Source organism: Rutidosis leptorrhynchoides, chromosome 11, assembly GCF_046630445.1.
Source record: "Rutidosis leptorrhynchoides isolate AG116_Rl617_1_P2 chromosome 11, CSIRO_AGI_Rlap_v1, whole genome shotgun sequence".
NCBI lineage: Eukaryota > Viridiplantae > Streptophyta > Magnoliopsida > Asterales > Asteraceae > Rutidosis > Rutidosis leptorrhynchoides.
The window spans coordinates 178,872,079-178,889,449 of NC_092343.1; the positions used below are offsets into that span (position 1 = coordinate 178,872,079).

Genomic DNA, 17,371 nt, shown 5'->3' on the forward strand with positions numbered 1-17,371 from the left:
GATTATTGAGAGAGTTGGACCCGTGGCTTATCGTTTGAAATTGCCACAAGAACTCAGTGCTGTTCACGATGTTTTTCATGTATCGAATTTGAAGAAGTGTTTGGCCGAGGCCGATGAAACTATTCCTCTGGAGGAACTTCATGTTGATAAGTAAACTCATTTTATTGAGAAAACTGTTGAAATTATGGATCGAGAGGTTAAGACTTTTAAGCAGAGCAGAATTCCTATTGTCCGGGTTAGATGGAACGCCAGACGCGGTCCCAAGTTCACTTGGGAGCGTGAAGATCAGATGAAGCAGAAGTACCCGCAGTTGTTCCCAGATGCGGAGTCAACCCCTGCACCTGCTTAAATTTCGGGACGAAATTTCCGTAACGGGAAGGTACTGTAACGACCCTACTTTTTCCGTTATCTTTTACCGTTAATTATTTAACGACCGTTAACTGTTATTCGTGCCACGTCATTTCTATGACCTATATTATTATTTTTGTAATAATATATTAATTATTATGTGTTATATGAATATTTGTATTCATATTTCAAGTTATACGTTTCTACGTGTCGCGGATTTCTATCCGGCGAATCTTTTCGGTTTTCAAACCAACGGGCAAGATTTTGGGATTTTTAAGTCCTAATTATTTTAAATATGATATTTTAATGTCATATGTTTATATCTAGTGTTTATATATTTCATTCGTCGCGTATTTGTTATCTCTCCGAAAAATCAATCGCGTAGTAGCGTTTTCGCGTTTCGTGCTTCGATCGGGCGTTCGGGCCACAAGCTAATTGACTTTTTAACATTTTGTAATGGTGGGGCCCACCCCCTTGCTTATTTGGCCGAAAATTCCCTTAGGGAGGGGGTGTTTGTGCCATTTCTTCTAACTTGGAGCATTTTGATCAAAACCTAATACACTCCTCATTTCTTTCATTTTCCACATTTTAATTTTTGCTCTCCCTCTCCCTTGTTCTTGGCTGTCACCTACAGCACCATAAACATCATCATCATCATCAATTAAAAATATTACTTGGATCATCAAATCATTTATACAATCGGATTCCTCATTCCGTTCTCTACGCGCTCATATTAATCTTTTCTTGATTAGGGTATAAACCCTAACCCTAGCTTTTCAATTTTTATTTGTTTTTCTGTATTTTGATGTAATATTGATAGTATGATGATTACATGTTATTGTATTGATGATTGTATGCGTAGAATTGCTCGATTATACATGTTTTCGGTTTGATTGAATTGGGACAGCAGCATATTCGTTCATTTATGGTTATGTAACTGATATAAAAGTGAAATTAAAGTATCTAGATGAGTTCCTCTTATCAAGACATTAATTTTAGACTCCGGATTCATGTCATTTCGATTCCTGGAACTCTAGATATGATTAAAATGGTGTTTTGTTGAGATTAATTTATAAAAACGAATTGAATCAGGTATGGTCCGACTTTGTGACCATTTTTGGAGTCTTTAGGGTGTACTAGTGTGTTAGGATTGATGATGGGATGAACTTTCATGTTCGGGTCATCTAAATCCGAGCCACGGATCACCCGTTATGACTAAAACACGTTTTTGAACGGATTAAAGGTCCAAACTGATTAAGGGCTGTAAGTCACGATTTGGTGACTGTTCTTGGGATGTTCTTAAGCACACTAATGTTTCGGGTGGGTTGGTTAGGAGAAGATATATATAAGGCTCGCCGAAAACTGATTCCCGGGGCTCAAGTTATGACCCGATGAACTTTTAATTAAAACTTATGGTTATTAATTATGACTTATGATATAAATAATGATTTTAATTATTATTAAATTACTTATGATATAAAAAGTAATTATTATAATTTAAGACTTATGATATATATTTATTATATCATTTAATTATTACTTATGATTTAATTAAACTTTTAATTAAACTTATGATTAATAATACTTTTATTATTAATGAAAATACTTATGATAAGTATTAAACTTATATTATGAGATTATTATAATGAGACTTATAATAAGGATTAATTAATTATTTAATTATTATAAGGTTTAGTTATTATTTAATTATAATTTAATTATTAAATATTTATGATTTAATAATTAAAATTAGAAACTTATGATATGATTAATAATTTATTATTAATTAATAATACTTATGATATGATTTAAAATTTATTATTAATTAATAATACTTATATTATGATTAATATTTAATTAATTAATTAAATACTTATGTTATATTAATTATATCATTTAAACTTATGTTAACTTTAATAATTCATTTTAATTTAATTAAACTTATGTTATGACATAATTATACATATTTAACTTTAATTAACATTATAACTTATATTATTATTACAACTTACACTTTAAAAATTAAAGTTGACTATGTTTGACCAAGGTTGACTTTTGAGTTGACTTTCGGTTGACTTTGACTTTCAGTTGACTTTTGTTGACTTTCTAAATAAGGAAACTTTCCTAACTTAAAAACTTTCCAAAAATAGAAACTTTCCTAAAATAGAAACTTTTCTAAAATAGAAACTTTTCAAAAATGGAAACCTGCTAAAAATAGAAACTTTCTAAAAATAGAAAGTGTGTGTCCGTACGCTGTTCCGATCAAACCGATGCATGCTGAGTATTGTTCTATGTCTACTTGCAACATATACAATAACTATCATACTAAGACTTGACCTAAGTTAGTTATTTATATCGACCTGCTTTATTTATAGGCCGGCGTTGTGATCATTCCTGATCACTTTACTTCGTTTGTTGTTCGCATTTTTGTGTGGTTACTTCATTTGCTTTAAGGTGAGTTATAGTCCCATTTTCTATTTTAAATCTTTTGGGATGAGAATACATGCAATTTATTTTATATTGTGGATACAAGTGGAAATTGGTTTAAATTATTCATTGTGAGTTGAAAAAAAATATTCCCTAGTCTGGTAACTGTAATCACTGATTTCTACTGTGAACGCGAATCCTACGGATAGATCTATCGGGTTTGACAACCCCATTTCGAGCTAGTCGCTTTAGCAATTTTATAATCGGAATGTTTAGTACTTCGTATTTTGTTGTAGATACACTTGTTCGGTGTATATTATTTATTGTGTTTGGCAAGGGTAAATAAATGGTTAAGTGGTTACCAGGTGGCTCACGGAAAATGGAATAATGTTTTTATATGTTTTCTAGCATATAATTTTGTGGTCCAAAAAGGAGTTTTTATGTTTTCAAACATAAATTTTTATGGTTTACATTAAATATTGTTTGCAATATTAAACCTATAATTCACTCAACATTTTTGTTGACAGTTACTCGCATGTTTTATTCTCAGGTTCATGCTTGATTGCTTCCGCTGTGCTTAGAGAGTCTGCATATTTGTGATGGCAACTTTTGTTAAACATTAACTTGCATTCTATTTTGATACATTTAATAGTGGATGTTGTTGACTTTGTTTTGGTCAACTTTTGGTTAAGTAATAATGTATGGTTTTTCTAAACTTACACATTTTGGTAGGTTTCCTTAAGGAAATCATTTTTAAATAAAGAATGAAAGGTTATTTATTAAATTCATATAAAGTTATGATCAAGCTGTGGGACCAAGATAACGATGGTCGTCAAGTGTACTTTGACGGGTCGTTAAACCTTGTGTATTGGGCAGGTCGAGTTCACGAGTCCGATTCTTGTCTATCGTGGTTCCTAAGAAGTCATGTTGGGGGGTTTTATCAGATATCCTTCGGGATTCAAACCTAGTCCACATACCCATTTGGATTGATGGATCGGGTTCCTAGTTTACGTTTTCGGGGTCCTCTCGAATGCGTGAGTGCATGAAAAATGATCGGATGGGCGGTTAAAAACCTCGTCAGTATAAAAAAAGAAGGTGATGGTGGTGATCGTGTCACGGGCAAGAACTAAAACAGATTATGTTATTGCTTGACATAAAATGAAGAATGAATACCAATAATAATAAATACAGAAGGTCCGATTACATGGGCCATAATATATCATCTAAACAGCCCCCGCAGTTGGAGTGGGAGAGGAGCGAACGGTCAAGCTTGAATGAAATTCTTCAAAAAGTGATGACGGCAGACCCTACGTAAAAATGTATGTATACTGGTAGCGAGATGAAACATGTAGAACGCGAACATGTCCTATAGCTACAAGATCACAAATAAAATTAATATCGATCGCAATGTGCTTCATCTGTTGGTGTTGAACGGTGTTGGAATACATGTACAACACACTCACATTATCACAGTATACTAGAGTGGCCGAGAACAATGGGCAATGAAGCTCGTGAAGAAGGTCACACAACCAAGAATTTTCGGCAACGAAATTTGCGACACCACAAAATTTAGCCTCAGTACTAGATCGATATGGCATGTGTTGGCGCTTAGAAGACCATGTTATCAGGTTATTAACAAGAAAAACAAAGTATCCAGATGTGGATCTGTGGGTGAGGGGGCAAAATGCCCAATCAGCATCTGAATAAGCCACAAGAGAGGCAGCAGATGAAGCAAACAACTGAAGGCCCGGATCAAGAGTCCCTCTAACATAGCAAAGAATCCGTTTAGAAAACCGAGAAATTGGGCTCACGAGCATCATACATAAATAGACATATCTGCTAAACAGCATAAGAAATATCAGGACGTGTGAACGTGAGGTACTGAAGCGCACCTGCAAGGCTGCAATACAATGACGGGTCAGAAACAACGAGATCATTAGACCTAAGCTTAGAATGAGTGTCCACGGGAGTTCGATTGTGGTTATAGTGAAGCATTTAGCACGCACAAAACTCTCAATAGCATATTTCTTCTAAGAGAGAAACTCCTGATGTAGAGGCTGAATGTAGGGATGGCAATGGATACCCAATCCAGTATATATCCATCCAATCCACCCGATTATTCGTGGATATGGACGATCTAAATGGATATGGATATGGATATGGATGAACCGAAAAGGATATGGATATGGATATGGATGAAAAGTATCATCCATGGATGAACCCGCTTTCACCCGAAATAACTAAATATATAAGTTTATCACTCGAATTAATATCATTTATTTAGTGATATTTCATTATTTATACTCATCTTTCTTTATATTTTCTTTAAAAATATAAATTTTTCTTCTATTTTGTTTTGTTTAAATCATTAAATGTATGTACTTTGGTGATTTAAGTGTGATTTCATGTAACTAAAAAGTAAGCAACTTACATGTAATTGATATCTTTACACATTTAATAGGCTATTTGTTGACTATTTGTTATATAGATTAGTAAAAATGTGACTTTCGGTGGCATAAACTATTAAAAATTATTACTTTTGATCATATACAGTGAATCACCGCTTATAATTGTTAAAAATAAAATAAATTTAAACGGATATGAATAATTATCCATTAACCCGCTTCACCCGATGGATATGGATATGGATGGATGAAATTTTTATAAATGGATATGGATTAGAAATAATAAATGGATATGGATATGGATACGGCCTCACCCGATCCATATCCGATCCATTGCCATCCCTAGCTGAATGATTCAATGAAGAAAATCTATAGAGGTATTTGTCAAAATGATATCATAAACATAGAGCAATAAATAAGCAATGTCTGAACCCTGCCGATAAATACACAAAGACGTGTCGCAGTGACTGTGAGAAAAACTAACACTTTTAGTAAATGTAGTAAAAAGCTGAAACCAAGCTTGTGAGACTTGCTTGAGACCATAAAGAGACTTCTGCAAAAGACATACATAATGTGGGTGATCAAGACCATGAAATCCAGGTGGTTGATGCATATAAACAGTTTCCACAAGATCACCGTTAAGAAAATCATTCTTAACATCAAGCTGATTAACTAGCCAATACCTAGTGAGAGTAAGGTTAAGTACAGTGCGAAGAGTTGCAGGCTTAACATGACTGAAGGTCTCATCATAGTCAATCCCAATCTACTGACTACGGCCATTAGCGACAAGAAATGCTTTATAGCAACTCAAGGTTCCATCTGCATTATACTTGTGAAAAAAAATCCACATGGAATGAACAATTCACGCGTTCATAGGTCGTGTCACAAGAGTCCAAGTATTATATTGAATAAAGGCATTATATTCATCATGCATAACATTTTACTAATGGGGATAAGTTAAGGCTTGAGAGTAGGATTTGGGAACGAGAGATATGGTAGAGACGTTGAGTGGTTCGTGTAATACCTGCAATAGAGGGTGACCATGGGACGAGAAGGTGTGGGAAGTGAGTTGGACTCTACAAGTAGAGGCACAATGAATGGTGTAAACTAGGTGGGAAGCATGGTAGAAGGTATACAGCATGGAGGTGGTGGCAGTGATAGCGGTGGTGGTGGAGATGATGGTGGTGTTGGTTGTTCCGTTGGTTGGTTAATAGTGGAAGAAGCGGGTAGAGAATCAAGGAAAGAGTATGATGGAGAATTAATAGGGGTCATGGATCCATATGGAAAGACAATTTCATCAAAAGTGACATGCCGAGAGATGATGATTTTGTTGGTAGCAAGGTCAAGACAACGATATCCGCCATGGTTAGATGGGTAACCGAGAAAAATGCACGGTGTAGAGCGAGGGGATAGTTTATGGGTAGTGTTTAGATGGGGGGTAACATAGACATCCAAAAATCCGAAGGATTGCGTAGTTTGGTTGAGATTTATATAAACAAGTGTATGGAATCTCATGGTTAATGGTAGAAGAGCGAAGTATATATTGAGTAGGTGAGCGGCCATATTAAGTGCCACGGAATCGTGGAGGAATTGTTGTGTGGTTGGAACGTTGCTTATTAAAGGAGTGAGACCGATAGGATGTAATGGCGGCATCGAAAGGTCCCGAGTTATGTGAGAACTTGAAGAGTCGAGGAAGGTGTACTTTCTTGACTGTTATGAGGGCTTAGATCGTGAGGACACGATGCAGTTTAAGTGGGAGAGAGTTGTAACACCCTGAACTCAAACGTACATGTGCAGGCATTTAAATAAGAGGCCGGAGCCATAAAACATGTTTTAATGTAAAAAAACATACTTTGTACAACATTTCTAACAATGTATTATGGTTGGGTTACCTCAATTATGATTGGGCGTATCAATTGTGGCGTATGAATATTTAATTTTATACATCACATTCAGTTTCAGAGTGGCACGCCTTACCAAGAAAGTGGCATGCCGTGCCAAAGCAAGATTCAGCAAAACAAGTTTCAGAGTGGCACACCGTACCAAAAAAGTAGCACGTCGTGCTAAGGAAAACATCAGCAAATTCAGAACCTAAGTGGCACACCGTGCCAGTTAGGTGGTACGCCGTGCCAAGACCTGATTCAGCATTTTTACAAGGGGTTAAATGGGGGATTTTTGGTCATTTAACATGGGAGCCGGATTTTTAGCCACAAAATTGATTCCATCTCATTCTTATCTTCATTTTATCCCATATTTTTCCACTCAAATACTCTCTTTTTGACCTAGAGAGGGAAACCCATTTTTATAGAGAGAGAGCTCGATTTGGAGAAGAAGAAGCTTGATTCTCAACAAAATCCGAGTGTTAAAATTGTTCATCTCGTTTCTAGCTACACTTTAGTAGTGGTGGTAAGTTCTAACTCCGAGTTTTAATTGTTGATTTGATTTTCAAGTTTAGGGTTTGAACTTTGTGTTCTTCAGAAAACCCATTTAGTTCATTAATGAAAGTTTGAAGCTAGTAATTAGTGTTGTTGAACCTTGTTGGTAGATTTTGGGTTGGTTGATGTTTTGGCCATGATAGGGCTAGTAATTTGAAGTTTAATCACTAGGTTTAGTGATTTTGGAAGTATTGGAACCCATTTGGGTGTATTTGAAAGATTAATTTTGAAATGGGTCAAAATTAGGGTTTATGGGTCAAATTGAAGAAGACAAGTATTACTACTTTTGTTTTGGTTTAATTGGCGTTATAGGACCATTTTCACTAGTGTTGAGTAATTATTGGTTAGTTTGGGCATTGGTTGTGCTTGGGAGTGCAACTGGGTCAAATTTGCACTAAGTGTCAATTTGGGTTGGTTTGTAATCCACCCTAATTGTGTTGTTTGTTATGTGATAAATGGAATAGGTACTTTCCATTGGCAATTACGGAGTATTTGGTTTACATTCATCAAGGTGACAAGGTGAGTGTAAATTTGCTATTTACATATATATGCGTAGGATGGGTGCGTGTGTGTAGAGTGACCCTTGCTCGGGTTTACTCTACATGAGTATGGGAGAATGGACTTTGTGGGTTTGATCGGGTCCATGTTGTACGCTTATGCATTTTGGGTTACCACCCTTGGGGTAGTGAATCTTGTGAGTATACGGATTCACGTTGGCGTGTGATTTGGCCAACCCCGTTGATGTTGATGATGTTGATGAGGTGAGTTGGGATGGTGAATCTTGTGTAGTTCAGATTCACTATGTCGTGTGTAGTTCCAAAATTCCCATTGGGATGGTGAATCTTGTGTAGTTCAGATTCACGATGTCGTGTGTAGTTTCGACATTCCCATTTGTGATGTTATGACTTCGGGTGTGCATCTTGTGTAGTTCAGATCCACTCGGGTGTGTGTAGTTCCGCCAACCCTATAGTCATTTAGTTGAGGTATGAATATTGTGCAGTTTAGATTCATAAGGCATGTGTAGTTCAGCCATCCTCAATTGTAGTCGGGTGGAAGGTAGTGAATCTCGTGTAGTTCAGATTCACTTAGGCATATGTAGTTCAGCCAACCTTCATGTGTTTAAGGTTAAGGGGTTAACCTTGTTGTATATACAAAATGTTGTGTTGTAGCTAATCTTGTGGATATAGCTCGATGGCATGTAGCGTTAGCTACTTGTTATATGTGCGTATTGTACAGCTTGCTTTGTTATGCAGATGCGGTATGTGATTATTACTTGTGCTTGGTGTTGATGTACTCGTTTTATGCATATGTATGGGTATAGCATCTTTACATTCACTAAGCTTTAGCTTACCCTCTCGTTGATATTATTTTTATAGGTTCGCAAGGTGGCGGCTCGGGTAAGCATGGGAACAAGTGGACTTTGTAGGTTGCTTTAGAAGGCGTGCTTTCGGATTGATTTAGGATTGGGTAGTGTGTCCCCAATCACCATGCTTGATTTCTTTGAAAAGTAAACTAGTCGGGTCAATGTTTATTTATGATTATGTCAAACGGGTCATGGGTTGTTGTACCCGCTTTGATTTAACTTATGTATTACAGGTTTTGTAATGTTCAAACTTATTATTGTAACAAATGTGTTTTGGGAATTTATAATTGGGACCTAAATGTTGTTATTATTATTATGTAAAAAGGAAATATTTTATGGGTCGGAAATCGATGGGTTGGATCGTTTCACTGAATTTCCTACAATTTTAGTCCGACCACTTCGGGGCATCTATAATTTATGAAACTTGTTTAAAAATGCTTAAAATAGTTGTCTCCTTCATACCCAAAGGAGTTTTGGTCACTAGAACACTAATCTTGGTTAATCACACCTAATGACACTTTAATTACAATTAAACCTTGATTAAAGAATAACACATAAGTGTTATAGGAGAACATGTACATCTAAAATGTATTTATACATACTTAGGATGGTCATCAAGTCCCAACCAAAAGTTGATCCATCCTTGTACATGTGTTGGACATTAATGTATACTTATACATTAATTTTGCAAATGCCACTTTGCAAGTAAAACTTACATAGCCTTAGTTCATGTAACACCAGCCAAATTTTTTTTTTTCAATCAAGGGGAAGTCTTAATTTAACAAACACCACATTATTTACAAAACACATAATTAAATAATTTATCACAAACATTATAAATAAAATATAGTTTTCCTTTTACATTATAACACATCAGAGTACTCCGAGTCAAACATGTCTTCAGCCCAATTCCCAATCCCAGCAGTACCTAAATCCGCAGGGGTGTAAATGTGGGGGTTAGCACACCGCTAAGTAAATGGAATCTATCTAACATGATAAGCTTAAACATCACACAAGCTTTACACTAAATATCACCACCACATGCTAACCACCACTACCATACAAATACGACAATATGAGGATCGGCGGCTTGTACGAGCACACGACTCCTAGTTGATCGGGCTAGAGTCTACCGATAGTCCTCGCTACTCAATCCACAGTATAGTCATCCTAACGCAGGGGGTGCGTCGTTCACACTATACTCACAATCAGTAGCCTATGGACCCAACCTCCCTAGGCACGGTTGACCTCATACGGACTCTAACCTCCCTAGGCACGGTCACGAGTCCGCAGTCTCCCCAGGCCTGACTGGTGTCAATCACATAGTGCACATACAATCACATACATCAACAAGCATACTATATCAATCTAGCATGGCAATCACTAATATCACATGATAATTATACTACACTAAACTTGGTAAAAGAGTTAAACACAGTAGCATGATACGCTACTCAAACTCTATCTAGATGAAAGGACCCGTTCATATACATTATAAACGATTCACAATAGTTGATTACATCGCGAGGTATTTGACCTCTAAATGATACATTTTACAAACATGCATTCGTTTTTAAAAGACCAACTTTCATTACAACGAAAGTTGACAGACATGCACACTATCCCATACTCTATCCAAACTATGAATGGCTTATTACCAATCTTGATGAACTCAACGACTCGAATGAAACGTCTTTTAAAATATGCCATGAATGACTCCAAGTAATATCTCTATTATGAGCAAATGCACAGCGGAAGATTTCTTTCATACCTGAGAATAAACATGCTTTCAAGTGTCAACCAAAAGGTTGGTGAGTTCATAGGTTTATCGTAAACAATAAAATTCATCATTTTGATAGACCACAAGATTTAATATTTCCATTTCCCATAAACATCATGCATAAAATTCATTCATATGGATTGAACACCTGGTAATCGACCTTAACAAGTTGCATATAGAATATCCTCATCATTCCGGGACAACTTCGTACATGATAAATTTGCCATCATTCCGGGAAAACTTCGGACATGATAAATTCGCCATCATTCCGGGAAACCTTCGGACATGTAAATTCGCCATCATTCCGGGAAAACTTCGTACATGATAAATTCGCCATCATTCCGGGAAAACTTCGGACATGATATATTCGCCATCATTCCGGGAAAACTTCAGACATGATAAATTCGCCATCATTCCGGGAAAACTTCGGACATGATAAAAAGGGCATATTCGATTTCGATAATTCAACCATAGAATGTAGATTCGATTACTTGTGTCTATTTCGTAAAACAGTTATAAAAGCAGCGCTTGTATTCTCAGTCCCAAAAATATATATTGCAAAAGCATTTAAAAAGGGAGCAAATGAGACTCACGCATATAAATATTGTAAAACAGTTAATAAAGCATTTGCATGTATTCTCAGCCCAAAAATGTAAAGAATAAAAGGGATCATATGAAACTCACAATACTGTATTTTGTAGTAAAAATACATATGACGAATTTGAACAATGCAGGGTTGGCCTCGAATTCACGAACCTATATCATTTGTTTATTTATTAATACACATAATTGTAATCGAACAATATATATATATATATATATATATATATATATATATATATATATATATATATATATATATATATATATATATATATATATATATATATATATATATATAAATTTATTAGTTATATCATTTTTATATCAAAAATATATATATGTCTCATATATTTATTTTGAATATAAATTTTGTTATGTTATATGTATTAAATATAAATGTATCGTTTGTTTGTTAAAATATAGTAACTAATATAATATAAATAATGGTAAAAATGATAGTAACTATAATACTTAATATTACTAATGAAGATATTAAAGTTAATAATTTTGTTAATAATAATATTGATGATAGTTTTTAATTATTAATCTCATAACGATAATATCAGTAGTAAAATGAATAATTTAGTAATAATGGTAGAGAAAATAATAATTTTTAATATTAGTACATAATACTTAATAATAATAATAATTATAACAATCTTATTACTAATGGTAATCTTAATAATAATACTTTTGTTAATAATAATAATAATAATTCCCAAATGTTTCTAATACTAATATTAATGATAATAATAATAATTCTAAAGATAACACTTTTATTACTAATGCTAATAATGATAATACTAATAATAATGATTTTGTTAATAATGATACTTATGTTAATAATAATAATACTGATAATAATAACTATAATTTTACTACTAATGGTAATAGTTTTAATAATAATAATACTAATATTAATGATAATAATATTACTTTGCATCATAATAGTGATAGTAATAAATAAACTTAGCAATAATATTAATAACTACAATTGTAACTAAAATCATAATAATGATAATTACTACTTTATTAGTTTTGATAATTATAATAACAATAATAATTATTAACAATAATAATAATAATAACAATAACAATAACAATAATAATAATAATAATCATAATAATAATAATGACAATAATAATAATAATAATAATAATAATAATAATAATAATAATAATAATAATAATAATAATAATAATAATAATAATAATAATAATGAAAATAGAAGTGTATACCCTTTATAAAAAGCTCTTCTAAAAAGAATTATCCCATACGAGACTCGAACCCAAGACCTCCCGTTCACCAGCACACCCCTTAACCATTCTTCCATATTAATTTTTCTGATTATATTCCATCTTTTATCTATATATCGAAATATGTATCTGTTCCTAGTTTCTTCTTCTTCTCCTCAATTTCAAAATCGCCCAGGAATGTATCAATAATCAAAACAGAGATTTTAACTACTTCAAAATAATAACAAACTAATATCAAATGTTTATGTTTCTTGAAAACAATAATAAAAAAAATAAATTGCAGCAAAATGCTGCTGTCGCAGAAAAAAGAAAAAAAAAGAATATTAAAAATTGATTTTTGTAGCATTTTAGATAAAGATTATAACACGAAAAAGTTTGCTAATCATATATAAAAACTATTGGAATCATTAATCGAACTTAAAACCTCAAAACAGATTCGAATTTGATGATGAACACAAAGCTTTGACTTTTTGAAACTTAACTTTGACCTCAAAATTCTCGATCGATAAAATGAATTGGAACCCCAAATTTTTCAGATAGTTTGAGTGAAATAATCCTAACAAGACTGCAATATTACATTTTGACAATTAGTTCGATTTCGAGTTTTGAAAATAAAGAAGAAAGAACAGGGGTGTCGTAAATATATATATATATACATATATATACATATATATATATATATACATATATATATATACATATATATATATATATATACATATATATATATATATATATATATACATATATATATATATATATATATATATATATATATATATATATGTATATATATATATTTTATATACTTTGGTTCTAATTCCAATCATCTTTATTCAATTCTTGTTTTTATCTCCAAATTGTTACTTGTCAATACCAATCACGAATCTCTCAATATATACATATCAGCATTTGCAGTGTAATTGAATTAGAACCAAAGTATATAAAATATATATATATACATATATATATATATATATATATATATATATATATATATATATATTTTATATACTTTGGTTCTAATTCAATTACACTGCAAATGCTGATATGTATATATTGAGAGATTCGTGATTGGTATTGACAAGTAACAATTTGGAGATAAAAACAAGAATTGAATAAAGATGATTGGAACGTGTAACAAATTCGTAGCAGGGGTTCGATCAGAAAAAATAAATAATATTAAACCGATAGCTAATCTTCAACTAGATGTACGATTGATTAGGATATGTAACAAATTTGGAGACCAAAACAAAAAATAGAACAGGATTGATAAGAACTGGAAACTGAATCTGATTCCCAAATTTCGTACGTATGCCTTTTTTATAATTATTAATTATATTAATAATAATTATAATAATAATATTAATAATAATAATAATAATAATAATAATAATAATAATAATATTAATGATATTAATTAATAATAATAATAATAATAATAATAATAATAATAATAATAATAATAATAATAATACTAATAATCATAAAATGATAATAATATTATTAATGTTATTAATAATTAAATTGTGCTATTTTCTAATAATAATAAGAATAATAACACTAGTATAGCAAATCACATGTATTAAATTTTATTTCTATATATAATATTCATGATAGATTATAATATTAATATTAATATTTATTTTGATGAAAGTAATACTAACATTATTAATATACTAATTAAGTTCTAACTTGTAATTACATTTACAATTTATTAATTATGTAATATTTAATAGTTATATTATATGTATATATATAATTAATATTTAATATTTATACATTACAATATACATATACTAGTAATAATAATAATCTATTTAATAATATAATTTATATATACTAGTAATAATAATAATCTATATATTATTAATAATACTACTTAATAAGAATACTAGTATTGATAATAATATTAATATAACATTTATTTTCAAACTTGTAATTAAATTTAATATATTTCCATTTATTATATAATATCTAGAATTTATTAACTCTTTAACATTTATTAATTATATATGTATATATATTACAATACTACATATGTATAGAATTTATATATATTTACATATTCATTTACACATCGATGTTCGTGAATCGTCGGGCATAGTCAAAGGTCGAATGGTTTCATGAAACAAATTCAAAGATTTTGAAATTCAACATAACAGACTTTGCTTATCGTGTCGAAATCATATAAAGATTAAGTTTAAATTTGGTCAGAAATTTCTGGGTCGTCACAGTACCTACCCGTTAAAGAAATTCCGTCTCGAAATTTGAATGTGGTCGTCATGGTTAACAATAAGAATGTTTTCATGACGAATATGAGTTGATAAATAGAATTTTTATTACCATAGAGTAATATGAATAAAATGATTCGATTACTCGAAGCGTATAAGTGAAGCTATCACAAAATACTGAAATAAGATAATAAAGATTTGTCTTAACCTCTGACGTAGTCAAGGCTGATTTCCGGAATCAAGGAATTTAGAGGAAATCTTCGTAATAAGATTTGGTTCTTCGATGATTAGGACCATCTTTGATTAAATGCGATAATTTGTTTTGATTGTTCTGTCGGATATTTCACTATAAATCCTCATTCTTCACTTCCTTTATATTATGGAGTTCCATCCTTTTGTTTTCTCTTCCCGACTTTAAATCAAGCAAATAATGATCCAGAATTCGTAGGTATGGAGTTTCAAATGAACATGACTAATGTTCTAAGAGAGATTATAATTGTAGTGACCCGAACTTTTCCATGTTTATATATATTAATTGAGATTGATATTTACATGATTAAATGTTTCCAACATGTTAAGCAATCAAACTTGTTAAGACTTGATTAATTGAAATATGTTTCATATAGACAATTGACCACCCAAGTTGACCGGTGATTCACGAACGTTAAAACTTGTAAAAACTATATGATGACATATATATGGATATATATATAGTTAACATGATACTATGATAAGTAAACATATCATTAAGTATATTAACAATGAACTACATATGTAAAAACAAGACTACTAACTTAATGATTTTTAAACGAGACATATATGTAACGATTATCGTTGTAAAGACATTTAATGTATATATATCATATTAAGAGATATTCATACATGATAATATCATGATAATATAATAATTTAAAATCTCATTTGATATTATAAACATTGGGTTAACAACATTTAACAAGATCGTTAACCTAAAGGTTTCAAAACAACACTTACATGTAACGACTAACGATGACTTAACGACTCAGTTAAAATGTATATACATGTAGTGTTTTAATATGTATTTATACACTTTTGAAAGACTTCAATACACTTATCAAAATACTTCTACTTAACAAAAATGCTTACAATTACATCCTCGTTCAGTTTCATCAACAATTCTACTCGTATGCACCCGTATTCGTACTCGTACAATACACAGCTTTTAGATGTATGTACTATTGGTATATACACTCCAATGATCAGCTCTTAGCAGCCCATGTGATTCACCTAACACATGTGGGAACCATCATTTGGCAACTACCATGAAATATCTCATAAAATTACAAAAATATGAGTAATCATTCATGACTTATTTACATGAAAACAAAATTACATATCCTTTATATCTAATCCATACACCAACGACCAAAAACACCTACAAACACTTTCATTCTTCAATTTTCTTCATCTAATTGATCTCTCTCAAGTTCTATCTTCAAGTTCTAAGTGTTCTTCATAAATTTCAAAAGTTCTAGTTTCATAAAATCAAGAATACTTTCAAGTTTGCTAGCTCACTTCCAATCTTGTAAGGTGATCATCCAACCTCAAGAAATCTTTGTTTCTTACAGTAGGTTATCATTATAAAACAAGGTAATAATCATATTCAAACTTTGGTTCAATTTCTATAACTATAACAATCTTATTTCAAGTGATGATCTTACTTGAACTTGTTTTCGTGTCATGATTCTGCTTCAAGAACTTCGAGCCATCCAAGGATCCGTTGAAGCTAGATCCATTTTTCTCTTTTCCAGTAGGTTTATCCAAGGAACTTAAGGTAGTAACGATGTTCATAACATCATTCGATTCATACATATAAAGCTATCTTATTCGAAGGTTTAAACTTGTAATCACTAGAACATAGTTTAGTTAATTCTAAACTTGTTCGCAAACAAAAGTTAATCCTTCTAACTTGACTTTTAAAATCAACTAAACACATGTTCTATATCTATATGATATGCTAACTTAATGATTTAAAACCTGGAAACACGAAAAACACCGTAAAACCGGATTTACGCCGTCGTAGTAACACCGCGGGCTGTTTTGGGTTAGTTAATTAAAAACTATGATAAACTTTGATTTAAAAGTTTCTATTCTGAGAAAATGATTTTTATTATGAACATGAAACTATATCCAAAAATTATGGTTAAACTCAAAGTGAAAGTATGTTTTCTAAAATGGTCATCTAGACGTCGTTCTTTCGACTGAAATGACTACCTTTACAAAAACGACTTGTAACTTATTTTTCCGACTATAAACCTATACTTTTTCTGTTTAGATTCATAAAATAGAGTTCAATATGAAACCATAGCAATTTGATTCACTCAAAATGGATTTAAAATGAAGGAGTTATGGGTAAAACAAGATTGGATAATTTTTCTCATTTTAGCTACGTGAAAATTGGTAACAAATCTATTCCAACCAAAACTTAATCAACTTGTATTGTATATTATGTAATCTTGAGATACCATAGACACGTATAC

At 31.6% G+C, this 17,371-nt stretch overlaps 1 protein-coding gene across 1 annotated transcript; it reads right to left on the reverse strand.

Moving 5' to 3' along the window:
• Positions 1-922: 922 nt before the first annotated feature.
• LOC139875271 (uncharacterized mitochondrial protein AtMg00810-like) lies at positions 923-4,592 on the reverse strand. The gene is made up of 2 exons (XM_071862615.1): positions 4,239-4,592; positions 923-976 (listed from the first exon to the last, which is right to left on the reverse strand). Exons 1-2 carry the CDS (start codon positions 4,590-4,592, stop codon positions 923-925), a joined length of 408 nt encoding a protein of 135 aa, XP_071718716.1.
• Between the last annotated feature and the right edge of the window lie 12,779 nt (positions 4,593-17,371).